At 37.8% G+C, this 27,614-nt stretch overlaps 1 protein-coding gene across 2 annotated transcripts; it reads left to right on the forward strand.

Annotated features, from left to right (window-relative positions):
• Positions 1-26,347, forward strand: ECD (ecdysoneless cell cycle regulator). Of its 2 annotated transcripts, XR_009522460.1 has the most exons (15): positions 1-232; positions 1,456-1,673; positions 4,849-4,966; positions 7,120-7,207; positions 7,321-7,499; positions 8,444-8,636; positions 9,217-9,345; positions 11,803-11,931; positions 13,900-13,985; positions 21,377-21,483; positions 21,614-21,797; positions 22,880-22,947; positions 24,180-24,394; positions 25,471-25,621; positions 26,064-26,197. XR_009522460.1 is itself a non-coding variant. In XM_060034801.1 (14 exons), the coding sequence occupies exons 2-14, from the start codon at positions 1,469-1,471 to the stop codon at positions 26,292-26,294; spliced, it is 1,932 nt and encodes a 643-aa protein (XP_059890784.1). In that variant the 5' UTR covers positions 9-232; positions 1,456-1,468; the 3' UTR covers positions 26,295-26,347. The 2 variants fall into 2 exon arrangements, 1 of the variants encoding a protein (XP_059890784.1); XM_060034801.1 differs by lacking the exon at positions 25,471-25,621 and having other exon boundaries at positions 9-232; positions 26,064-26,347.
• The last annotated feature ends 1,267 nt before the right edge of the window (positions 26,348-27,614 follow it).

The following is a 27,614-nucleotide window of genomic DNA, read 5'->3' on the forward strand; positions in this document are numbered from 1 at the left end:
CCTAATGCTCTCGCCGACGCGCAACAGGGGCGACGCCCGGGGTTCCGAGGCTGAGCCGGTTTCTGACTTTCAGAGTTTCTGCTGTCTTCTGGTCCCAGAGGAGCGTGTGGACCCAGTCTGAGCCAGGCTTTGGCTGCTGCTGGCAGCTCCCGACCAGCTCACGTGATAGGAGAGGCGGCTGAGGAAAGGTGCCACAGCAGAGACTTGCCGGAGAGGCCCAGGCCCTAGAACCGTAAGCGGAATTGGCTTCATTTTGTTGGATGAAGGAGAGCGCCTAGTCTGAGTAGAAAGCTCTAGACTCCCAAGTCAGGCCTCTGCTGCTTGGTTGCTTCTCTTGCTGTGCTCCCGGTGTCTCATATGTACAGTGTGGAATTAGCCTGAGTGATCTCAAAGACCCTTCTAGTGTTTTCTCATATGTACAGTGTGGAGTCAGCCTGAGTGATCTCAAAGCCCCTTATAGTCCTCGGGTGGGTAGTTAGCATCTGTCTACCAGGGTTAAAAGGCCAAATGATGATTTGAACAGAAAGTAGCGAATGAGTGTCTGGATAGAAGATGCAAGTTCCTCTCGACCTCGTTTTACTACTCCGTTAGAAAAACAAGTCTAAAAATCGAATTGCAGCCGTAAAGTGGATAATCCAAAACAGTGTCTTCCTTTACCAAGCCTCACCTGGAAGCAATAGTGAGCTAGTACTTTTGTTTGTAAAGGGAACCCTTAGAAAATAGTTATTTACCACCTCCTAATATACCAGAGCTATACCCTTTGAGACCTGAGAAGGGGGAAAATTTAGGATAGATAGTTGTAGGATCAAGAGCCATGGGCAGATTATTTGGGGGTGAAATGATAGGGCATGAATGTTTTGTAGTTTTGAATTCCTCTATGCCATACAACGGGAGAGATTTTATTCTGCAGAGTAAGGGAGATTGCTTTTCAGAAAATTTAAATAATAGAAATTTAAACGAGGTACGGATTATAGAGACGATACAGTAACAGCCTTAATCTACAATTAAGGAAAAAGCCCCAGGAAGAAAGTGAAATGCCCAGAATAACACAACTGGGACTACTGGTAGAACTGGGACTTGTGATAGTGTTTCAAAAGATGTTATTTCAGTGTTTCTAAAAGTGTGTTATACACACCACTGCTAGTGCAAGGGCAAACAGTTTTTATTTTATTCTTACATACTTATTAGTTTGGGAATGTGGTATTGGATTTCCATTTATTGTATTATATCAAAAGTTCCTTTAATGTAATCGTAAGTATAACAATGTCATTAAAAGTATGTTAAATAAATGTTATTATAGTTGGTATGTGGTCAAGGCAAAAATCATGACGATATTATGTGGATAACTGAATTTTGGGAAACAACATTAATGGAATTGCCTAGCATAGTTCAGGGAATGGGATATTACTTCTACATTATTCTATACGGTTTATATTATTGAAACTTTAAATGTAGCTTTCAAAGAAGAATGGAGGAAAATATGAAGTTTGCTACAGTGGAAGACACTGTAGAATACCACCTGTTCCTGATATCAGATGAACCAAGGGACCCAGAAGAACACAGAGAGATTCTTCAAAAGTACATTGAGAAGATAATGACCCAGTTTGCACCTATGCTGGTCCCCTATATCTGGCAGAATCAGCCTTTCAATCTCAAATATAAACCTGGGAAAGGTAAGGCTCTTTTGCTTATTTTGCTTTGATATGTGTGACTTTTAATGTCATTCTGGCAACAGTGATGTATAATAGTCCATAGTTCATTCAGTGTTAGGAGATTTTTTTTTAATTAATTAATTTATTTATTTTTGGCTGTGTTGGGTCTTTGTTGTTGCGTGTGGGCTTTCTCTAGTTGCAACGAGCGGGGGCTACTGTTTATTGAGGTGTGCGGGCTTCTCATTGCGGTGGCTTCTCGTTGTGGAGCATGGGCTCTAGGTGCGTGGGCTTCGGTAGCTGTGGCATGCGGGCTCAGTAGTTGTGGCTTCTGGGCTCTGGAGTGCAAGCTCAGTAGTTGTGGCGCACAGGCTTAGTTGCTCCACGGCATGTGGGATCTTCCCAGACCAGGAATTGAACCCGTGTCCCCTGCATTGGCAGGCGGATTCTTAACCACTGTGCCACCAGGGAAACCCTGTCAGGAGATTTATATCCTGAGCTTTTTATGGTGTTTGCCTCTATTCAGTTAAGCCCTTGAACTTAAAAAAAATTTTTTTTAATTCATGTTGATGAATGCTTTCTAATACTCATTATCTTAGGAACTAATATATATTCAACATTATTAAGCCATGGTTCTTCTTTTGAACTTTAATTACTATGCCATAATGTATCTAGGTACCTATACTAAACAGGTTCAGGCATCTGGCTTCCTTAACCATAGTTCTTTTAGCTGTTACTCTGTATTCCTCAGTCTTGATAGTATGTTTACTAGGCTGCCTTTCACATAGTTGTTTTGGTGAGGATCTAAGAGTGGCTCTGCTTGGCTTATAAAGAGAAATAATTGAGCTAAATGACCATTATTTGCCACTTGGAAGCATTTTGAGGTTCCTTCACTGCTTCCCTGTATTGTCAGTGCTTGAGATCTGACCTCTGGCCAAATATGGTACTTTGTCCTGTCATTTCTCATAACTTTACTAAAATGAATCATGGATAGGTGACCAAGGCTCTACTCATGCAGTGACTTCTGTGGGGTCTTATTTCAGATCAGGAGCGTGGCATCTTGTGATACCATCATTCTGGCTCTCAATTTAGTGCTTATCTGTTTCCTTTTGGCTAGCAGTTGCCAAATGCAAAACGTTAATTTTATTAAACACCTATTCACTGAAACACGTCATATTTATTGGCAAGAACACTGTCCCATTAGCACAGCCAAAACCAATTCCCTACCTTTTTTCTAGAAAATCATTTTTACACAGTGTTTTCTTGTCTTGCTTAATGGGATTGCTAGCCACCTAGTTATCAAGCTTGTTAGTAATTCAGAATCATCCTCAACTCCTCACTTCACCATGTTCAGTCAGGCACTAAATCCTAGTGTGATTACTCCTAAAATATGACCCCTCTCTACATCTGTTTGGCTACAGTCTAGGCCCCCTTGATCTCTTCATCTGGAAGACTACAGTAGCCACCTAACTAACCTCTCTGGTTCCAGTGTCTGCAGTTCCTGACCCTGTTGCCAGTTACCTTTGTAAAACACAAATTTGATCATGTCACTCTCCTGCCTAACATCCTTCAGGAGTTCCTCATTGCTTCTGGATGAAATTCAAATTGAAGTTTAATATGTAAGGTAGATAAAAATAGACACCCTAACTGGAGCTTCTATACTTGATGAAACTTGGGAAATCTGGAGTAGGGAGAAGAGTTGGTTGGGCAGTTCTTCCCACCTGTTTGGGGATTCTTTTTGCCGTGGTAGCTCTTGAGACACTCCGCACTACACTTGTTTGACCTTCATTCTGTTAATATGGTATATTACATTGGTTGGTTTTCTTGTGTCAAATCATCCTTACATTCCAGGAATAAATCCCACTGGGTCATGGTGTACAATCCTTTCAATGTGTTGTTGAATTCAGTTTGCTAGTGTTTTGTTGAGGATTTCTGCATCATTATTCATCAGGGGTATTGGTCTGTAGTTTTCTTGTATTGCCTTTGTCTGACTTTAGTATTAGGGTAATGCTGGCCTCATAAAATGAGTTTGGGAATGTTTCCTCCTCTTCAGTTTTTTGGTAAGAGTTTGAGGAGGATTGATGTTAATTCTTCTTTAAATGTGTGGTAGAATTCTCCAGTGAAGTCATCTAGTCCTGGGCTTTTCTTTGTGCAGAAGTTTCTGATTACTAATTCAATTTCCTTACTAGTTATAGATCTGTTCAGATTTTCTATTTCTGCACAATCCAGTCTTGATAATTTGTGTGTTTCCAGGAATTTATGCATTTCTTCTAAGTTATCCAGTTTGCTGATGTACAATTGTTCATGGTATTCTCTTACAGTCCTCTTTATTTCTGTGGCATAGGTTGTAATATCCCCTCTTTCATTTCTGATTTTAGTTATTTGAGTCTTTTCTCTTTTTTCTTAGTTAATCTAACTAAAGTTTTGTCAATTTTGTTGATCTTTTAAACAAACCAACTCTGTTTAGTTGATTTTTTAAATATTGTTTTTCTATTCTCTATTTCATTTATCTCTGCTCTAATCTTCATTATTTCCTTCCTTTAGCTTTGAGTTTAGTTTTTTCTTCTTTTTCTAGTTTCTTAAGGTATAAAGTTAGGTTGTTGATTTGACATCTTTTATAACTATAAACTTCCTCTTAGCACTGCTTTCACTGCATCGCATCTTTGTGGCATGTTGTGTTTTTGTTTTCATTTGTCTCAAGATATTGTCTAATTTCCCTTGTGATTTCTTCTTTGACCCATTGGTTGTCTGAGTGTCTTGTTTAAGTTCTACATATTTTTGGATAATGCACTTGTTTGAAAATTTCTGCTGACATTCCCAGAACCACGCTATTGTCTGTCATGCCTCTGTGTTTTTGCACATGCACATGTTCTCTCTTTCTGGAAAGCCTACTTCTGGCCATTCCTCCAGATGAGTGTAGCTCCGATATCACATACTTTATGCTCACATAGCCCTCAGTGTATACCTCTGTTCATCATCTTGTTTTGTGATGCTTGGTTGTCTATCTCCTGTTGTCTAGACCCTAAGCTCCTCAAGAATAAGCTTCTTGTATCTTGTTCAGGATTGCAACCCCAGCTCCCAGTATAGTACCTGGAGCATAGCCAGTCAATAAATGTTTGTTTAATTGAATGATTACTTGTACTTTTATTTGCACTGGTATATTTATTTGGTTATATGATTGCTTTTCTCTTGTTTTTAGGAGGTGTTCCTGCTCATATATTTGGCATGACAAAGTTTGGAGATAACATTGAGGATGAATGGTTTATTGTTTATATAGTAAAGCAAATTACAAAGGAATTTCCAGAGTTAGTAGCAAGGTATTATAGCTTTATTAATAATTCTAAAGGAATTCTATTATTGAAAATGACTACATTTTTATCCATTTAGTAGTATTTTTTTCTGTAGTCTGGTGGAAATTGTACAAACTTGGGATGTAGATTTTAAACGTGACTTCTGTATTTTCTTCCTTTTCTCTTGTGACTTCCTTTTCTTGAAGAAGAATTAAAGAATCATTTGAGAGTTCAACTTCAAAAAAATTTCAAACAAAACCTGCTTATTTTAGATTTTCTCTTTTTCTTCTTGTTATGAAAGAACAAATACACATGGTAAATAAAATTCAAACAATACAAAAGGGTGTACTGCTCTGACTTCCCAAAAGTAATCACCGTCAAATTTCTTGTGTCTTTAAAAAAAGAAATTCATCTCAGATATGCATATTTCACAGATTTCTTTACTGTGTCTTCCTCTATTAGACTATAGCTATATTTTATGAGAAATCATATACAGAAGAAATTTAAAGATAAATCAGTGTGCAATTTTATGGACAGGAAGCAAAGTAGACGATAGTGCATTCTAATTCAGTTTTAAAAATAGGAATGGATAATTATCTGTAATTCCCAAGTTTTGCCAGCAGAGGGCGCTCCACCCATTTAACATATGTCCTAGTTTTCCTCATCGGCCCCCAAATTCTGGTCTTCTATCCACCCAGTCTTTTCCCCAGCAGAACAAGAAGAAAAAAAGAACAACAATTTTGGAAACTTGTTATTATATCAAAATTTCGGGCATACATAAAAGTAGAGAGATGGGTACCTTCATGTACCCATCACCCAGCTTCAGTAATTATCAACTCCTGGTGATTCTTATTTCATTTACTTCCTTCCCCACTCCCCCATCACATAGCAAGATTATTTTAAAGCAGATCTCCAGTATTATGCCATTTGATTTTTAAATACTTCAGGATGTAAATCTAAGAGATAACAAACACTACTGTTACCATACCTACAAATACATAGCAATAATTTTTTAATGAATGATAGAATTTTAAATGAACAGACACAAAAATAGTAGTTTCTATCTTTACTAGGATAATAAGAAGGGGGCAATACCTTTCATGTGCTGATTCTGATTTTTATACATGTAATGATGGTTCATACCTACACACTAGGCCCCTAAATCTCTTTAATAGGCATCTACTGTCTTGTTGGGGTTTTTTTAAAAATTAGAAAAAGGAAGAAGTTTTTCCTGTATGTCTCTGCCAGATTAATATTCCTAAAGTAGAGCTCGAACCATTTTACTACGCTTCTCTAAAACCTTTCATTCATTTTGTCTATAAAATTCAACTCATTCTCATTGATTCTGCCAACATTTAAAGCTCTTCACAAAATTATATAACTGTGCTTTTCTAGTCTTGTTCTTTACTCGTTGTCATTCTTCAAATATCTACCTTAACTTTGCTACCTCCATGATTTTGCTTATGCTCTTCTCTCTCCCAAGAACATCTCTCCTTTTCTCCGTATATTGTTATCTCCACCCATTAAAAGTTAAAAAAAATCTAGAACAGTATATATGATATGTTACCTTTTGTGCAACAAGAGAAGAAAGAATTTATATTCCTATTGGATGGATTACACATAAGCAAACTCTAGAAGGATAAACAAGAAATAACAATGGTGGAGGGGTTGTGCATATAGATACAAAAGCAGGAAGGAGACTTTTTCATTGTATAACTTTTTATGTATTTTTTTAAAGTTTTAACCATGTGACTGTATTATCTATTCAGAAATTTAAATTTTTTAAAAGTCATGCAAATGAGGCAAAACAAAATTATCTTTCAAGGTCCAGTAATACCTCCTCCATAAAGGTTTTCCTAATCTTGGCTATACGTGATTTTTTTTCTTTTGAAACCCCATAGTACTTTATATATTTTCCATATTTTTTCTATTGTTATTTATTTATGTACTTATTTTTCTCTCCTTGTCACCCTCACCTAAGGAATTCCTCCTTACAATCTTAGAGTCTCCTTCAGTGCTTAGTGGTATCTTAAACATTTTGCTTAATTATAGAAATCTACACATGGTACATACTCATATATTTACTAAGATGAAAGAGAAAATGTATTAGAACAAATTTGTTTGATTATTAGCAAATATGTGCTTTTTTGAATATAAAGTTAGAAATTCTTTTGCATTAGGATTGAAGACAATGACGGTGAATTCTTGTTAATAGAAGCTGCTGACTTTCTCCCTAAATGGTTGGATCCTGATAATAGTGCCAATAGGGTAAGTATATCCAAGTTTGGAAAATCTACAGAGGTGAAATCATGTTGCAACATTTTCATATGCACCGAGAGTTTGTCACTGCCTGGTATGAAAATTAAAACATCATTTTGCAGGTGTTTTTCCATCATGGGGAGTTGTGCATTATTCCTGCACCAAAGAAACCTGGAGCAGTATCCTGGTTACCGACCACACTCCAAACAATCTCACAAGCACTGAATATAATCTCAACACACCCAGAAAAAATTTTGGCTTCAGAATCTATACGAGCTGCTGTGAATAGACGCATCAGAGGGTAAGAAAAATAACACTTTCACTGCTAGTCAAGGAGCCTTTTGATTTCATGTTGCTCAAGTCTTCTGTTGAATCTGGAATTTCTTTCACCTAAATTAATGCTAATTTTCATGCTGTCTTCATCCTTCGTGAAATTGACCAACAAATTAAACTTACGTGTTTTAAAATCAGGAAACAGATGTATCTTTTAATTTCCATTTAAAAGTGTCATAGGCCCAATAGTTTTGCATTTATTTACCTTAGATATTATGGCTAAGTATTATGTAGATCCATAGATAGAAATTTTCAGACCTTTATAAATGGAAACCTAAGTGAGCACAATTGTGTTCAGGCTTTTTCTGTGGTTCTTGGAGTATATATGGGATTCTTTGACCTAGGTGGAGCACCTTAGGCTCTATTCAGAAGAGAATACCTTAGTCTAATAACATAATAATTCAGCCATTCAAATGTGGGTGCCTATTAAATGTTTAGCACCATTCAGGTCTTAACAGTATTAAACATTTCTTTTAGCTTCGCTTCAGTACACTTTGTACCATTTTTTAGGAGAATAAATTCTGATTTTATTTTTTATTGGGCCACCTTAATCCCTTTTCTTTATTTTTCATTTCTTCCCGCTTTTTCTATCTCTCTTCCGTCTTGTAGTCTTTAGTATATACAGTATCTTTTTTTTTAATTAATTAATTTTTTTGGCCACGCAGCTTGCAGGATCTTAGTTCCACGACTAGGGATTGATCCTGGGCCGCTGGCAGTGAAAGTGCCAAATCCTAACCACTGGACTGCCAGGGAATTCCCTACAGTATCTTTATCTTCACCTCTCTTGTCACTTTTTCCATCTCACTCTTGGTGAACCAAGACAAGAGAAAATGTTAAGGGGGAAGTAAATGGTATAAGAATCCTGGATGTTTACATGTCATAAAATAAAAATAATTATGTTACCTGTCACAGATACCCAGAAAAAATTAAAGCCTCCCTTCATCAAGCACACTGCTTCCTTCCAGCTGGCATTGTAGCAGTGCTAAAGCAGCGCCCCAGATTGGTGGCTGCAGGAGTCCAGGCATTTTACCTGCGGGACCCCATTGACCTGCGAGCCTGTCGTATATTCAAGACATTCTTGCCTGAAACACGAATAATGACTTCGGTAAGCTAGTTCTCTTGTTCATTTAGTTTCTCTCACTGGAAATAAAATGGAACATTTTTAATTGTTGACTAGAAAAAAATTGGAAATATTCTGTTTCCTCATAGCAAGTTAATATACATTTTTAAATTTTTTCTTTTCTCCTATCCAGGGGAGGAAGATTGTAAGAGACCTGACTCCTTATTTTGTATTTCAATGTTCCCTAGCTATTTCTGACCATATTTTCCCTATTTGAGTAGTTATATCCTCTTAACAATAAAACATTTCATTTCTTCCAGAGAATTAAGAATTATTCTATATCATCCACCCACCAAAATTGCTGTGTAATGTAACTAATGATTTGAATTACCTTAGTGATAACTAAATATAGACAAGTGAAGGTAAATTTTATGGGTATATGAATTATATCTCCGTAAAGCTGTTACTAAAAAATGTAGGCAGTAAATAGGTTGGATCTTCTTTGCGTTTATATGAATATGAAGCCCATAAATGAAGTTACTATGAAGTTATTATTAACTATGAAATTATATTCAAATTTTTAATTTCAGGAAAAGACTCACATATTTTGTGCCCCAATGTCCAGGTCACTTTCACTAAATGTCTATATGCACAGTTGGTGCAACAAAGGTTTGTGCCAGACCTGCGGAGTGGATACAGGCTGCCTCCTCCATCTCATGCGCAATACCGAGCCCACGAATTGGGCATGAAGTTGGTAATGTTAAACCAGAAAATTTTATTTTCTTCCTTTATGTCAAAGGGCTCTTAAGAGAATAATGACAGAGCTTAGAAATCTAGATATATACCCTATTAATGTGAGAATGTAGTAAAATGTAGCATTTCAAATAAGAAGGAAAAGTGGATTATTCAGTAAGTGATGATAAAACTGTGAAGCCATCTGAAAAATTAAAGTTGATTACCTCACACCTATGCCAAAATAAATTCCAGTTGGGCCAAATATTTAAATGAAAAAAACGAAACCATAAAATTTGAAAGAAAACATAGGAAAACTTTGAAAATCTGAGTAGGAAAGGCCTTTCTAAGCACGACTTGAAACTAGAAACTGTGAAAGAAAAGATTGATAAATTGGATAATATAAAAATTAAGCGGGCTTCCCTGGTGGCACAGTGGTTGAGAGTCCGCCTGCCGATGCAGGGAACACGGGTTCATGCCCTGGTCCGGGAAGATCCCATATGCACGGAGTGGCTGGGCCCGTGAGCTACAGCCGCTGAGCCTGCGCATCCGGAGCCTGTGCTCCACAACAGTGAGAGGCCCGCGTACTGCAAAAAAAAAAAAAAAAAAAAGCATTTCTGTATGAAAAAAACATAAATATAGTCAAAAGACAGTAAACTTGGTGAAAGTGTAAAATATATTTGCTATTTATTTAAATTTATTTTATTTTTGGCTGCATTGGGTCTTCATTGCTGTGTGTGGGCTTTCTCTAGTTGTGGCAAGCAGGGGCTACTGTTCGTTGCGGTGCATGGACTTCTCATCGGTGTGGCTTCTCTTGTTGCAGAGCACGGGCTGTAGGTGCGCAGGCTTCAGTGGTTGTGGCATACGGGCTTCAGTAGTTGTGGTGCGTGGGCTTCAGTAGTTGTGGCTCGCGGGCTCTAGAGCCAGGCTTAGTAGTCGTGGCACACGGGCTTATTTGCTCTGCAGCATGTGGGATCTTCCTGGACCAGGGCTCGAACCTGTGTCCCCTGCATTGGCAGACAGATTCTTAACCACTGCACCACCAGGGAAGCCCTATATTTGCAGTTTAAATGACAAAGAGTAAAAAAACTAGTAAATGACAAAAGTTGATTTATCTAATATATAGCATTCCCACAATTTAATATAAAAAAATAGTACTAATCAATCAAAAAATCATCAGAAACCATTAACAGTCCACAGAAAAGGAAATACAAATGATTTTTATGAAAAATGTTGACACTTGCTCATAATGAAAGAAATGCAGTTTAAAGCTACAAAATAGTATTTTTCACCATTTGATTGGCAAGTATCCATAAGTTTGATAATACATACTGGGTTTGTAAAAATACATAAAGAGGTACCCTCAAACATTATCGATAGGAATATAAGTTGAATCAGTCTCTTAGAACAGTTTGTCACTTTCCATAACATTTAAAATGCACAAACCCTTCTCAGCATTTTCACTTCCAGAAATCTATCCTCCATATATTTTACTTGTGCACAAAGACGTACGAGGATACTCATGAAAGCATTGTTTATAGTAGCAGAAGATTGGAAACTACCGAAATGTCTGTTAGTAGAGGAGTAGTTGGATAAATTATGGTCTGTCCATGAAGTGGGATGGATAAATTTATATATGCTCATATGAAATGATCTCCAAGGTATATCACTAAGTGAGAAGCAGGGTTCAGAGCAGTGTGTATGTTGCCATTTAGTGATAAAAGGGATGGAGTAGGAGGATGGACATATGCAGACACACACATATCTGCTTGAGTGCATAGATTACTTCTGAAAGGATATGTAAGGAATTGGTGACAGTTTTCTCTAGAGTGATCAGGGAAGCCCCCTATTAGAATTATTTTGCCATGTGCATTTATTATATTTTTTAGCCAAAGGACTCTTAAAATGAAGTGATTCCCTCTGTTTACTATGCCTGAGACTATGTTTAATTCATTTATAATTCTGTTAGACAAGAAACCTTTTGCAAGCCTTTTTTCTGTGAATTTTATTTTATTTTTATACAGCAGGTTCTTATTAGTTATCTGTTTTAAACATATTAGTGTATACATGTCAATCCCAATCTCCCAATTCATCCCACCACCACCCCCCCACTTACCCCTCCACTTTCCCCCCTTGGTGTCCATACATTTCTTCTCTACATCTGTGTCTCTATTTCTGCCTTGCAAGCCTTTTTTAAGCAAACAAGAAATAAGTTTAAATTTCTAGTTTTTTAATTAGTGAGAAAAGAAATCTCTTTGAGGAGAATAAGAATCTTTGTTTTGTATTATTTGCTTCCCCTTTATAATTTTTAATCTGTAGAGATTAAGAAACTTGGAAATAAAGTCAGATTTTTTTTTTCCTAAAATTCAGAAAGTGTTTTAAATGTCCACATACCCATGTGTCCAATCACCTAGTTCTTGAGTGTGGTTAAATGGAAAGAAATTAACCTAATAATAAAAATTCTATCTTTTCCATCTAGGCTCATGGATTTGAGATCTTATGCTCCAAATGTAGCCCACATTTTTCTGATGCCAAGAAATCTCTTGTGACTACCTCACCGCTCTGGGCTGGCTTCCTTGAAAGTCTGAAAAAGAATGATTACTTTAAGGTAGGACTTGCAATGCATTTTTTAAATTGGACAATCCAGGGTAAGTCAAGCCAGTGAATTAAAGTTCTATGTCCATATTTAACGTGTGACATAATTGTAGGAACTAGAGTTGAAAGGCACCATTCTAGCTTGGTGGTAATGAGGGAGTGTCTATAAACTGTTTCCAATATTTTAGAAGAAATAATAACATCTATATAAAGTGATATAAGTTATTATTTGTATCAGATGAACAACTTGCACAAATCTATAAAGCAAACATGAAGACACCAAATAGAAAAGTTAGCAGAGACATGGATTAAAAATTTACCTGACCTAAATGGGAAGGAAATCCAAAAAAGAGGGGATATGTGTATACGTATGGCTGATTCACTTTGCTGTACAGCAGAAACTGACACAGCAGTGTAAAGCAGCTATACTCCAAAAAAAAAAAAATTGCAAAAAGACAACTACTAAATTTCTCTTAAAATATTCACTCTCGGGCTTCCCCGGTGGCGCAGTGGTTGAGAGTCCGCCTGACGATGCAGGAGACATGGGTTCGTGCCCCGGTCCGGGAAGATCCCACAGGCCGCGGAGCCGCTGGACCCGTGAGCCATGGCTGCTGAGCCTGCGCGTCCGGAGCCTGTGCTCCGCAACAGGAGAGGCCACAACAGTGAGAGGCCCGCGTACTGAAAAAAAAAAATTCACTCTCACAAGTAGTAAAGATAACCATATTAACATAATAATAAAGACTGTTTTTCACATGTGTAAAAAGAATATGAATGATATTCAGTGCTGTTGAGAATATAGTGAAAATAATACACCTATACATTGCTGATAACATCGTAATAGTTAGAACCTTAACTGGGAAGTAATTTGATAGTGTATTCCAAGAACTATAGAAAGGTTCAAACTTGGAACCTTCAATTTAAATCATCTACTTTGGGCTTCCCTGGTGGTACAGTGGTTCAGAATCCACCTACCAATGCAGAGAACATGGGTTTGAGTCCTGGTCCGGGAGGATCCCACATGCCACGGAGCAACTAAGCCAGTGTGCCACAACTACTGAGTCTGTGCTCTAGATCCTACGAGCCACAACTACCAAGCCCGCGCACCTAGAGCCCATGCTCCACAAGAGAAGCCACCACAATGAGAAGCCTGCGCAGCAACAAAGACCCAATGCAACCAAAAATAAATAATAAATTAATTAATTAATTTAAAAAAATAAAAATAAATCATCTACTTTAAGGAAACATCCAAGAAGTAGAAAAGTCCTTAAGAATATGATGATTTTAAAGACTGTGTAGTGGTATGGAAAACTGCTTATATTACAGTATATTTTTTAAAGAATATAAAATATTAAGTATGAATGCCACCATAAACATGCATGTGAAAGATAGAAATGGTAGTTAAGGTGGGATTATGCTACTTTTTGGCTCAATTTGTACTTTGCTTTATAAATTAATTACTAGTTAATCAATTATTTCTTAATAATGAGTTAAATAATAGAAAATGATAGAAAACCTTCCAAATTGGAAAGAGGCCCTTAATGGTGAAAAGGATGAGGGACCACTACATTTAACCTAGTCCCTTTTTTGAAGAAACTGGAGCCCAAACAGGTACATCAGTGACAAAACAGGGACTAGGACTCAGGCCTCATGATTTTTTTTTTTTTTTTTGGTACACGGGCCTCTCACTGTTGTGGCCTCCCCCATTGCGGAGCACAGGCTCCGGACGCGCAGGCTCAGCGGCCATGGCTCACGAGCCCAGCCGCTCCGCGGCATGTGGGATCTTCCCGGAACGGGGCACGAACCCGTGTCCCCTGCATCGGCAGGCGGACTCCCAACCACTGCGCCACCAGGGAAGCCCAGGCCTCATGATTTTTGAACAATATATTATATCGTACACTGCCTCCCTGAAAGTTGCTGGTGAGCAGGTTATTTTAATGATACCATATATATAATGTTCTGATGGGCATTATTATTTTTTTAGGGACTGATGAAAGGTTCTGCTCAGTACCAGGAAAGGCTAGAAATGGCAAAGAACTACTTCCAACTCTCCATAAACCGGCCAGAAAGGTGAGTTTATCACTACCTGAACAGATTGATTACTTGCCAGAGGTTAAGGAGTTACTTACTCTTGAGATAGTTGCAGATGTTGGAGTTTCCATATTTAAACAGTTAATGGCCAGGCTCGTGACTACTGAAGGAGCAGGGGTTAGGGAGAGGAAGTGTTGTTACAGAAGTTTGCTGGCACTGGCAGCTGTCACCACCATCACCGTCATCATCATCATCATCATCATCATCATATAATGGCTAACGTTTATTGAGTACTTAAAAGCATAGGCCACTAACTTGTTTAATCCCCCTTAAAGCCCTATGAAATAGGTACAATTATTATTTTCCCTATTTACAGCTCAGAAGCCGAGGCCAAGAGAGATTAAATAATTTGCCAAAGGTTACACAGCTAATAAAGTGACAGACCTAGGATTTAAACTCAGGCAGTCTAGTATTGAGCCATGTGCTTAATTCCTATGGGAGTTCTGGGCTGTGTTTAGATTTTTTCAGATGGATCTGAAATGCAGGATGAAGCAGGCGTTCACCTTCCAAATCAAATCTCATTCTAACCTGCCATACATTTTCTGGGGGAAGAAAGAAATGAACACAGGGTTGGAAGGAAATGGCTCCCCTTTAAAATTTGATAAAATTGAGTTTCAGTTCTGGTAATGGTGGAGTAACATATCAGAGTAACCCTGTGCTAATTACAATGATAAACCCTGGACAGAATATAAAAAACAATTATTTGAAGACAGTGGAAAACAACAAAAGCAGGCAAAAATCAGAGGGAATAGGATCATTGAAAGAAGAAAATCACATTTGTCTGACTTGTCCCTTGAGGGTACTTCTAGTCAGTGTGGCTCAAGGAAATTGGAGCTCCTGCAGAAGGTCTTATTGAGCTGAAGAATCAAAGGTCAGAATTCGAATATTGGAAAAAGTTCAGTTTATGTTTGCAAAATTGAATTTGAGATACTTAAAGCTATTAAATAACATGAAAGATATAAAGGTATTAAATAACATGAAAGAAATAACTTTGTATATGTTATGGTTTAAAAGGTCCTGAGTTGTGCGTGGGTGTGGTTTTTGTTTTGTCATTGGGCTTTTTTTTTTTTGGTCAAACCAATGTGGTTTTGAACCCCAGTCATTTTGCCAGCATCTCAAACATCACATATTTGTGTAATAAAATGTTCTTTGAAGACTGCATGAAGCAAAGTTGATGCTGAGAGAACTCCAACCTCAGTGTCTGTGAGGTGGTAATGACTTTACAGCAGTCTTTACTCTTTTTTAAGTGTCTAGGGGTGCCTTTGTCCCATTCCCGTCAGTTTTATCTCAGTAATTGGAAAAGGTGTTGCCTTCTTAGGGTATCCTTTAAGAAAATTTGGGAAAGAAAGTAAAGGAGGTGGCCCTCATAGTTAGGAGAATCTCCCCCTATGATGATCCCTGTCTCCTCTAGGAGACCACTCCCCTTGTTGAAAAGTGTTACCTTATAGTCTTAGGTTGAAGAGAAGTTAAGAAATGAGGGAGACTCATATGTAGGAGAGTTAGGGCTTCTCCCACAAAATAAGATAGATTGATGGTTGGGTAGTTCTTTTTAAATATAATAAAGTTTTTTGTTGTTATAAAAGTAACATATTCATTCATTACAGCAAATACAGAAAGACGTAAGAAGGAAAAAATTTATATCATGAGTAAACCACTATTATTATTCCAATCTACTGCCTTCCAGGATTTTTTTCCCCATAACCGGTTGATTTTTTAAACATTTTTTATACTATATAGAAATCTTGTATCCTGTTCATAATTTTTACTCGTTACGATCTTACATTTTCCATGACCTTAAAAAGTTTTGATAAGCATAGTTTTAAATAACCACACAGCATTTTAGCAAATGGACCATAATTTACTTATTGCAAATAGCTTAAATATCCAACATTTTAATGAGTGTTGCAGAAGAGGCTCCCATTCACCAAACCAGGATAACTTCTAAACAGTTTGAAACCAAACTCACATCTCCCTCCAGACCTCTTTACTTCCCAATGTTCTTTTTTATTAGCTGAATTAATATCATAGACTGTTTCCTACTGTCTTTTAATAGTACCACCATCCTCCTTATCACCCAGACCTCCTCTCTCTCCTTGGATCCAGTCCTTAGATCCTGTCTACTATTATCTTGTGTCTTGCATTCTTTTTCCTTACTGCCCAGCTAGCTACTCTACTTACTTTAATTCTTGAACTATGGCTACACCTAAACTTGTTTCTCAACCTCTAGAGACTCTTCTCTTCCAATTCAACCATTAGAGCCAGGAGAATCTGCTTGAAGTATGTCTTTAATCATGTTACTCCCGTCTCCTAAAAATTATTAGAGATTGTAATAGTGAAAAATTACAAACAATCTAAGTGTCCATCAATAGTAGATAAATGAATTGCAGTGTATTTACATGATGGCCTACTTCCATTAGTTAATCAGAGATTAGCTAAATATCCATAAATCTAATTCAGGATTTCTCAACCTTGACACTGTTGACACTTTGGACCACTTAATTCTTTGCTGTGGGGGACTGTCCTGTGCATTAGTATGAGGTGAAGCAACATCCCTGGCCTCTACCCAGTAAATTCCAGTAGGACTGGCTCCCCTCTCCCCGCCAATTGTGACAACCAAAAATGTCACCAGACATTGCCAGATTGTCCCCAGTTGAGAACCACTGGTCTAAATGAATAGATTTCAGAAACATAATGTTGAGGGAAAAAGCAAGTTGTAAATTTGTAAAATACGGGTGCTATGCATATAAATTGTAAAAATACACAAAATATCATGTATTATGTATAGATACATGTATCTATATTCACTCAATAAATACTTATTATCTCCTATGTGCCAGGCCCTATTCCAGGCACTGGGAATGCAGCAAGTGAACCCAAAGTCTCCCTGCCCTTATGGAGCTTATATACTAGTGTAGGAGAAAGATGGTAAACCATTATATGATGTTAGATGGTAATGAGTACTTTGAAGAAAAAGCAGCGTTTGGGGGGAGAGATATAAGGGCTGCTCTTCTAGATAGGTTGGCCAAGGAGTTTTTCTTTCAGAAGAGATCTAGGGAAGTGAGGGAATGAGGCAGACAGGTATTTGAGGGAATAACATTTCAGGTAAAGAGAACAAAACAGTAAATACAACAAATAGTACACACACACTCTCTCTGTCTCTGTCTCGATCTCTATCTCGATCTCTATCTCTCTGTCTCTCTGTCTCACACACACACTCAGTGGCCCAGGAGGATTCTTGTGAGAGCAATCACCTTTGGGTAGCAGAGAAATGGATTGGAACTGGGAGTGTTGATCATCAAAGGAAACTAACTTTATCTATCATATTTTTTTGTAAGTACACGCACATATTACTAGTTTGGTTTTTATGTTAAATGTATAAATGCAATCATATAATTAGACTAGAGATAAGTATAACAATATTATAATTCTGGGTGGTAGAGATATGGGCATTTATTGTATTACCTTTTCAACTTGTCTATATTATTTAAATCTCATAAAACAAAAATTAAAAATAACAAAGAAGCCATCAGTGATCACCCACTCCTTATTTCATTGAGTCTAAACTTAGCCATTTCACGCTTGCTGTGCTGTCATCCCAGCCCATCTATTCAGCCTCGGATTCCACCCTTAAGCCAAACTGAACCCCATTTGCTCTCTGAACATGTTCCTCACTTCCCTGCCTCTATACAAATGCTCATTTATCCCCTTGCATAGTTTCTCTACCCTATCTTACCTGTCAAAATCCTCTTGATTCTTTAAGGCCTAACTCAACTTCTTCCATTATCTCTCTTTTTTTTTTAAACTTCTCTGCCTCCACCCCAGTGAATAATTACCTTCTCCTATGACTCTTGTTTTGTTTGTTTGTTTTTATTTGTTTTTATTTTTGGCTGTGGTGGGTCTTCGTTGCTGCGCACGGGCTTTCTCTAGTTGTGGCAAGTGGGGGCTACTCTTCGTTGCGGTGCATGGGCTTCTCATTGTCGTGGCTCCTCTTGTTGTGGAGCACAGGCTCTAGGCGTGTGGGCTTCAGTAGTTGTAGCACTCAGACTCAGTAGTTATTGGCACGTAGGCTCAGTAGTTGTGGCTTGCGGGCTCTAGAGCGCAGGCTCAGTAGTTGTGGCGCATGGGCTTAGTTGCTCCGCAGCATGTGGGATCTTCCTGGGCCAGGGATCGAACCTGTGTTCCCCTCACTGGCTGGCGGACTCTTAACCACTGCACCACCAGGGAATCCCTCCTATGATTCTTTGTATTGATAGCATTTGCTATTCGTCTGTGACTTTATATGTTTGTAATTTATTATGATTATTTGTATATTTCTTTTCTCTCTCCTAGTAATATTTACATATTATGGAGTAGGGACAGTTTCCTGTTACCCACATGAGTTAGCAGGGTGTGCAAATGTTTATTAAATGAATGCAAGTCCATTATGTAACTTGATTTGCTCCATTATAAATAGTTCAGACAGGGTTCCATGAACTTATATAACAAATCACATCACCATCACAAAATAACTCACTCATCATGTAAATAATCTGTGTGTATTTCATTATCAGTTTATAGTAGGAGGAGCACAAAATAGTATCAGAAGACTTGATTTCAAGCCTTTGCTCTGTCCAACTAAATGACCTTTCAAAACTTATAGAAATTCACTGGGCTCTGGTTTTCTCATTTGTAAAACAGGATTATTACCTCCTCATAATAGTAAGTAGAAGGCTAAATGTGAAAGTGTATTTGAGGACTTCCCTGGTGGGGAAGTCAATCTAATAATAAAGAAAATGTATTTGAAGTGCTAGCCTAGCAATCTAATAATAAAGAAAATGTATTTGAAGTGCTAGCCTAGCATTTAATATATGATAGATTAATTTTTGTTTTGTTTATTTTTTGGCTGCATTGGGTCTTTGCTGCTGCGCGCAGGCTTTCTCTAGTGGCGGCAAGCGGGGGCTACTCTTCCTTGCAGTGTGCGCGCTTCTCATTGCGGTGGCTTCTCTTGTTGTGGAGCACAGGTTCTAGGTGCACGGGCTTCAGTAGTCATGGCACGCGGGCTCGGTAGTTGTGACTTGCGGACTCTAGAGCGCAGCCTCAGTAGTTGTGGCGCACAGGCTTATTTGCTCCGCGGCATGTGGGATCTTCCCGGACCCATGTCCCCTGCATTGGCAGGCGGATTCTTAACCACTGTGCCACCAGGGAAGCCCTGACAGATTAAATTTTGTTCATACTTTATGCATGTTAGATTAATTTTTGTTCATATTTTCTTCTGGGTTTTCTTTTCCTCGTATATATGATATATATAAATCGAAAGAGTGATAGTAAATCATCAGCTTCATGATAGTGTTCCATGGAGCCTGCTGCAGATCCAAAGGGGAAGGCAGAATGGGCAGGTCTCTGAGCCTCCAGTGTCCATTTCAATCAAAGCAGTCTTTCAGGTTTTTTTTTTTTTTTTTAGCTTTACTGAGGTGTAATTGACAGAATTACAAAATTATAAGATATTTAAAGTGTCATCGTAGTGATTTGATATACCTATTCATTATGGAAAGATTCCCACCACCGAGTTAATTAATAAATTCATCACCTCACATATTTATTTATTATTATTTTTTTTTTTGGCTGCATTGGGTCTTCGTTGCTGTGCGCAGGCTTTCTCTAGTTGCAGCGAGCGGGGTCTACTCTTCGTTGCAGTGCGCGGGCTTCTCATTGCAGTGGCTTCTCTTGTTGTGGAGCATGGGCTCTAGGCGCACAGGCTTCAGTAGTTGTGGCTCACAGGCTCAGTGGTTGTGGCTCACGGGCTCTAAAGCACAGGCTCAGTAGTTGTGGCTCATGGGCTTAGTTGCTCCGTGGCATGTGGGATCTCCCTGGACCAGGGCTCAAACCCATGTCCCCTGTGCTGGCAGGTGGATTCTTAACCACGGCACCACCAGGGAAGCCCCACATATTTATTTTTTGTGTATGTGTGTGAGAATAATTTTTGCTCTCTTAGCAGATTTCAATTATGTAATACTGTGTTATCAACGCTAGTAACCATGTTTTACATTAGATCCTATGACTGTATTTATCTTATAGCTGAAAGTTTGTCTTTTTACCAGCCTCTGCTTATATCCCTCATCCCAAGTCCCTGACAACCACTTTTTTATTCTGTTTCCATGAGTTTGACTTTTCTTTTAGATTCCACATATAAGTGATACAATGCAGTATTTTACTTTCTCTGTCTAGCTTATTGCATTTAGCCTAATGCCTTTAGGGTACATCCATGTTGTTGCAAATGGCAGGATTTCTTTCTTTCTCATGGCTGAATAATATTCCATTGTGTGTATGTAATCACTATCTATCCGTCTATTTATTCACATCTTTATCCATTTATCTGTTGATGGACACTTGTTTCCAGTCTTAGCTATTGTGAATAATGCTGCAGGGAATACGGGTGTGCAGACATCTCTTTGAGATCCTGTTTTCATTTTCTTTGGATAAATACCCAGAAGTGGGATTGCTGGGTCATATGGTGGCTGTGTTTTTAATTTTTTGAGGAACCTCCATACTGTATTCCATAGTGGCTGTATCAGTTTGCATTCCCACCAACAGTGCACAAGGGTTCCCTTTCGTCCACATTCTTTCTTTTTTTTGGCCACACCACGTGGCATGTGGGATCTTCCCCGACCAGGGATCTATCCCATGCCCCCTGCATTGGGAGAGTGGAATCTTAACCACTGGACCACCAGGGAGTCCCCTTTTCTCCACATTCTTGCCAACACATGATCTCTCTTGTCTTTTTGATGATAGCCGTTCTGACAGGTGTGAAGTAGTATCTCATTGTGGTTTTTATTTGCATTTCCCTGATGATTAGTTGATGTTGAGCACCTTTTCGTGTCTTGTATGTCTTCTTTGGAAAAATGTCTGTTCAGTTCCTCTGCCTATTTTTAAATCAGATTGCTTGGGAGGTTTTTTGCTGTTATGAGTTCTTTATATATTTTAGATATTAACCCTGAATCATATGTATGGTTAGTGAATATTTTCTCCCATTCTGTAGGTTGCCTTTTCATTTTGTTGATGATTTCTTTTCCTGTACAAAGCAGTTTTTCTTTTTTTTGGCTGCATCACCCAGCTTGTGGGATCTTAGTTCCCTGATCAGGGATTGAACCCGCGGCAGCGAAAGTGCCAAGTGCAACCACTGGACCACCAGGGAACTCCCCAGAGCAATTTTTCTTTGAGCACTTTTATATTTTAGAGTTTCTGGTGGAATTTTGAGAAAAAGGATTCTGTGTCCTAAACAAATGTTTAAAAACAAATTAAACTAGATAATCCCTTCCAACTTTAAAATACTCTGTTTTCGTGATTATTATTCTAAGCTCTCATTAAATACCCATGTCTTTGATTTTTTATAGCTCTCATGCTATGAGCCCAGGTGAAGAAATCTTAACGTTATTACAGACAATACCATTTGATATAGAAGAGCTTAAGAAAGAAGAAGCTAATCTTCCCCCAGAAGATGGTGAGTGATGGACCAGGATAGAGCAGAGGGGTTAGAGAGAATTGAAACATTCCACTAAGTCTCAGAGGGTCCTTTCCTGAGAGTACCTGTCATGTGAGTATAGTATGGCAGTGTCATGCTTCTTTTTCAGATGACCAGTGGTTAGATCTCTCACCAGATCAGCTGGAGCAGCTGCTGCAGGAAGCTGCTGGTAAAAAAGAACCAGAGCCCGTTTCCAAGGGGCAGGAGGAGAACTATGACTTAACTCAAGTCTCAGAGAGCATGAAAGCTTTCATATCCAAAGTCTCAACCCACAAAGGAGCAGAGCTGCCTCGGTAATTTGTGTTAAAGTATAAATACCTAAATGGTTATGGCCTATATGTTGACATCATCCAGTCATTGCCAGTTCTCTCTCTCTTTCTTTTCCTTTTTCTTTGTTTAAATTTTTTTTTTAAATAAATGATTTTTACTGCTCTGTTTTCCTCTTTTGGTGCCTAGTACTATGATAACTTACTTATCTGGAGTCAGATTTCTAGTAACCTGATCCCTTATGATCCTTGAAGTAAGCCAAAGAGACCACTTAGCAGATGTAAAGGCCACCACCCCAGAGCTGTGCAGGGCAACCATGTACTTTATTCTTTAGATTTTTACTCAGAATTTTATGGACTCCTAACTTCTAGTTCTCATCAAGCTCAGACTTCTGATCTCCCACCCTCAAGCAGATTGGAAGCTTCAGACTCAAAAGAGGAGGATAAAAGTGTTTATCAGAGGAAGAAATAATAACAGAAGAAATGAGATGTTACATTTGGCAAGTAATAGGGAAAAAAGGTAGATAGAATTGTTACTTGCACAGCAAATATCTCTTCATTAATGTTGATGCTCGTTAGCCTCATGAGAAGATTAAAGTTTATGTTTAGTATTCTCTCTTTGAGAAAGCAGAGATAAGGGAAGGTTTGTTCTTACTTATTTTTAAAGACTTGGTTCTTAAAAAAGATAAACTTTATTTAAGCCTTTTTTTTTTTTTTTTTATGGTACGCGGGCCTCTCACTGTTGTGGCCTCTCAACCACTGTACCACCAGGGAAGCCCAGATAAACTTTATTTAAATGAACTTGGATAAATAACAACTTCTGCTAATGTTAGATATATTTTATGGGAGGTGGAGGGTGGGTAGATCCCTAAATCAGCGTAAATTAAATGTGCATAATCAAAGTGCAGTTTTTACTTTTATTTCATCAATCTTTCCCATTTCTGTTGCCCTGTCAGTAAGCATAATTTTTAAAACTGAAACTACAGTTTTCCTTTCTGTGCCTCTTTTGAGAGTATATATCTGGAGTGTTCCTAAGAATGGCACCAGTTTAGAAAAAGTTTCAAAGAGTTTTGTTTGGGATAAATTGTCGTTTTCCTTTAATCTTACAGAGAACATTCTGAGGCTCCAGTCACTTTTGATGCAGATTCTTTTCTTAATTATTTTGATAAGATCTTAGGTGAGTTACAGTGTGATGTTTATTTTCATTTTGCAAGTGTAAGTAGTATAGCAATTGCTAGAGCATTGGAGCATTGGATCTCATTTGCTTTTTTTTTTTTTTAATGATTTTGAGTTGCTTTCAACCATTAATTATTGCCCTATTGAATGATTTTGCAGAGGATGCTTTGCTTAGTGCCTGACATAGCTGTTCATTAAATCTTTGTTGAATGAATGAATGCTGTGTGTTTAGATAGGGTTTTACATGGGCTCCTGTATTACACTGTTTTTTTTTCTCTTTTAGACATACTGCACATATACACTAATAATAAAAACACAAATAGCCCAGTTTTAAAAAAAATCAACAAAGGATATAAACAGGCTTTGAAGAATAAATATAATCAATAAATATAAACAGGCCTTGAAGAATAAATATAATCAATAAATATTTGAAAATAGTTAACTGTTTCTAGTAAGCAAGTAAATACACAATAAAAATAAGAACTTTTTTTTTGCCCACCATATTGGCAAAAATTTAAAAGATTGATAATAGCCAGTTTTCTCAAGAGTTGGAGAAATGAGCACTGTCAAACTGTGGGAGTAGAATTGTAAGTTGTCTTTTCTCAAGGCAGTTTGGTACTCCAGAATGTTCATAAACTTTGACTGAGCTATTTCACTTCCAGGAATTTAATTTATGAAAAAGTTATATATGCTAAGATGGTGATTGCAACATTGTAGTAGCAAAAATTGGATTATAGTTCAGTTTTACAAAAAAAAAAGGTAGAAAAGCAAACCATAGTTCAATATGTATATATATAACAAATGTGTTTTATATATATGTACATATACACACACACACAGAATTGCATAAATAAAGGTCTGGGTACCCACTGAACTGTGAAAAGATCTTTAACTCTGGGAAGAGAGTGAAGCGTGAGACAATTCTGCATAACTTGAATGTTTACATCAAAATGTATTCCTGGATTACGTAATTTTTAAATTTTTTATGTAAAAAATTTTAATTAATTGAATTCACATTAAAAAGAAAAAGCTGAATCTTTCAGCTCAGGCTGTGTACTTTTCTGCAAGTGTTTGCCAGCAGTACTATTTTCTGGAGGGGATTTTTCTGAAGTAGTTTGCCTAATATTCACTCTTTTTTGATAACATTTTAGATAACATTCTAATTCTTTTGAGATGTGTAATCACTCCAAAAAAATTTAATGAGTGGCTCTTTCTGTGTTGGGGTCTATGTAGGTTCAAGGCCCCATGACTCAGACTCTGATGAACTGGATGAGGAAGACTCTGAATGTTTAGATAGTGATGATGACTTGGATCTTAAAACACAGGAGCCTGGGGAAGAAGCATCTGTAAAAGGAACTCTTGCTGATCTCAAGTCATACATGGCCCAGATGGACCAGGAACTCGCACATACCAGCATTGGCAAAAGTTTCACCACCCAGAAGCAAATGGTATGTGTGTGTTCAACCTCTTTCCCTTTTGAGTCTAGTACAAAGGATAGCTAAAACCATATTTTATCTTAGTTTTTCTTTTCTTTTTTTCTATTTGATTCATGATAATTTTCTGTGATGAATTTTTTAATTTGAATAAATAAGAATGCTAATTTTTTCCTAACACTGGTAGGCTGACAGATTACTGATTTTCTTAAACATAAGCTTGACTATATTACTTATTCTATGTTATCTATCAGGATTTTTTTTTAAAGTCATGTGATATGTTCAAATTAGTATGTGGTTGCATATTCCTACTAATAGCTTAAATTGATTTTAAAAAAAGAGAAGGGATATTAAATATCCAAGTAATTTTCAAGTCTTAATAGTGTTTGTTTTTTATGTTTCCCTTATTTAGAGCCAAATTTAGAATTTATCTTCCACTCATGTTTTTATCCTAGTTTTTATACCAGCACTGTCTAACCACAGATAGAAAGAGAATGGACCCTGGAGTCTCATGGGCGGGGTTTGAAATCCAGCTCAGCTATCCACTGTGAATGTATCCATTAACCAATAATTTTCATGTCATAGAATGAACGTGAGAACCAAATGAGACAACAGTAAAACCCATAATGAGCCCTTAATTAATGTCATTCCCCTTGCTTTGATCATCTTAACCACATTTAAAACTAATCACTTTTAGTATTGCCAAAACCTACTAGAAACCATACATTAGGTTTTAATGTGAATATGAACCACCTGAAGATCTTGTTAAAATATAGATTTTGGTTAAGTATGTCTAGGGTGGGCCTGAGATTTTATATTTCTAACAAGTTCCCAAGTGATGGATGTGCTGCTGGTCCATGGACCACACTTTGGGTAGCAAAGATATAAAAATCTATAGATCAAGCTGCAATCTCTCAAATTCTTTCCTCAGCCTATGAAATCAGAGGCTCAAGTACCAATTCACAGTCTCTGTGGTTGGATCCCACAAGGCCTCAGGTTTTTTGTTTGTTTGTTTTGTTTATTTATTTATTTATTTATTTTGTGGTGCGCGGGCCTCTCACTGCTGTGGCCTCTCCCGCTGCGGAGCACAGGCTCCGGATGCACAGGCGCAGCGGCAATGGCTCACTGGCCCAGCTGCTCCACGGCATGTGGGATCCTCCCGGACCTGGGCATGAACCCGTGTCCCCTGCATCGGCAGGCGGACTCTCAACCACTGCGCCACCAGGGAAGCCCAGGCCTCAGGTTTTTATTTTGTTTTCTCATTGGGGTGGGGATTGTGGGTAGGGAAGAAATCTCACTTCTTTCACGTAGAGAAAATTTAGATTCTTTTTTTTTTATGTTCATTTTTCTGTTTATTTCTTTTAAAACTCTTAGGCAAGCTATAAAGTTACCTCCTTAATTCTGGTTATCTCCCTTGGGCTATTTCAAAATCGGGAAGAAATCCATTTAATCTGCAGAAACTTATCCTAGGAAGAAGTGTGTTTTAATCTTCAGAACCAAATTTTAATATGTGTGTTCAATTACATAGTTTATTATTAGACTTCATTTTTATTTTCTATCAAGGGAATTTCCTTTCTAATATGGAAATCAATTTTACATTGTTGCTTACTTAGCTTTTTAATGTAACTACCATCCAACCTAATAGCATATTGTACCATGATTTTCTTTTCCCTCCATGAACAAGGAGCCTCTATCCCAGACTGCCAGTAACAATTCAGAGGAGGAAGATTCTGGTGCAGGAGGATCTGTTATGACACCAGTGGATATAGACCTGAACCTGGTTTCAAACATACTGGAATCCTATAGTTCCCAAGCTGGACTGGCAGGACCTGCTTCCAACCTTTTACAAAGCATGGGTGTGCAGCTGCCTGACAGTGCTGATCACGGACCCATAAGTAAGCCAACAAAAGATTAGCCAGCAAACCTAGCCTCTGTTTTTTCTTCTTAAATAAATATTGAGTCTGTCTATGCTCATTTCTAGTTTTGATTACACATTTAGTAAAAATGTTTTCTTCATTTTAAGTTCACAGATTAACTTCTCCTCTGTGAGCCCCAAATGTTGCCCTCTCTGCACAAGTCTTTATGATCTCAACTCTGGGATGCACACAAGGTTTTGAAATCAGCAGAAGAGAGAGAATCAAGCCCTTGAGATAAGATGTACACTCCATATTTAGAACATTAAGTTTATCAAGAATTAAATATTGGGTAGAGGAAGGAAGGTAGATAGGCAAACATGAGGAATGAATGAGTTGCTTTTTTATTCCAGTTACCAATGACCTTGAGTCTGTCTCCCTCAGGTGTCCAATAATTTTAGCGTTTTACCTGTTTTTGCTATTCTTCTTCATGGACCCATTGGGTTCTTTTTATCCTTAGCACCTTCATGATTCATTGCCACATAAATATTCTCCAGGCAGGTGAGCCCCGCACCAAAGTTTCTTTTATTTATCTGCCATTTTTCAGTGCCCCAACCCTGCCCTCTTTGGCCTCTGCTTTCAGTTATCCTTGGAGTTCTAAGAAGCAAAGCCCTCTTCCCACTCACTGCTGGGAAACAAAGTTCAATGTTGCAGCTCCTCCTATTAGCCATTCTCATTTTTTCTTTTCCAGCACAACACATTAATCCAAAAGTAAACACTCCATGGTAAGTTTGAGAAACTCACAACCAGGAGTCCTGCACACTCCCCTTTCTATCAGTATTTTCAGATTCCCCAGTCTGAAAATACTGTGTACACATGTGCTCACAAACACACCCACAAAGAGATAGAAAACATTGGGAGATGGTAATACACATGGACCCTGAACTGTTTTCTTCTAACTGCAAGATATGAAGAAATCTCAGGATCTCTCTTTCGAGAGTGCTTTTCCCTTCTACATGCTAGGTTCAGCCCAGGTCAGGGCAAGCTGCCAATCTAACAGGACAATCAAGTCCCATCACATATTATCCCTCAATATTTCCTGATGAAGGCAGTTTGATTTCCCCAAAGCAATGATGTTTTGCTGGCAATGGTGAGAGTAACAACCTTTTGGGATCAAAAGGAAATTCAGTCACTTCAATCTTTCTAGTTCTAGAATCTCTTTTACTTAGTCCTGTGGGACTTGGATGTGTGAATAATCTTAGGGTCTTTGGCACTTGTGTCTTTAATCACTAGTTAGTTGCCTAAAAGTACCTGAAGATAAGACTTTCCCCAGCCATTCCTCTTTTCAAACAGACCTCTAACAGGATTTCTTCTGAATATTG

The sequence above is a fragment of the Delphinus delphis genome, chromosome 16 (genome assembly GCF_949987515.2).
Source record: "Delphinus delphis chromosome 16, mDelDel1.2, whole genome shotgun sequence".
NCBI classification, from domain to species: Eukaryota; Metazoa; Chordata; class Mammalia; order Artiodactyla; family Delphinidae; genus Delphinus; species Delphinus delphis.

Excerpts from the sequence above, each read along its gene's own strand:
- ECD (XM_060034801.1), top strand. The coding sequence starts at position 1,469 with ATGGAGGAAAATATGAAGTTTGCTACAGTGGAAGACACTGTAGAATAC. Across the intron at positions 1,674-4,848 it reads CAAATATAAACCTGGGAAAG|GAGGTGTTCCTGCTCATATA; the intron begins GTAAGGCTCTTT and ends TCTTGTTTTTAG. Across the intron at positions 8,637-9,216 it reads AAACACGAATAATGACTTCG|GTCACTTTCACTAAATGTCT; the intron begins GTAAGCTAGTTC and ends CCCAATGTCCAG.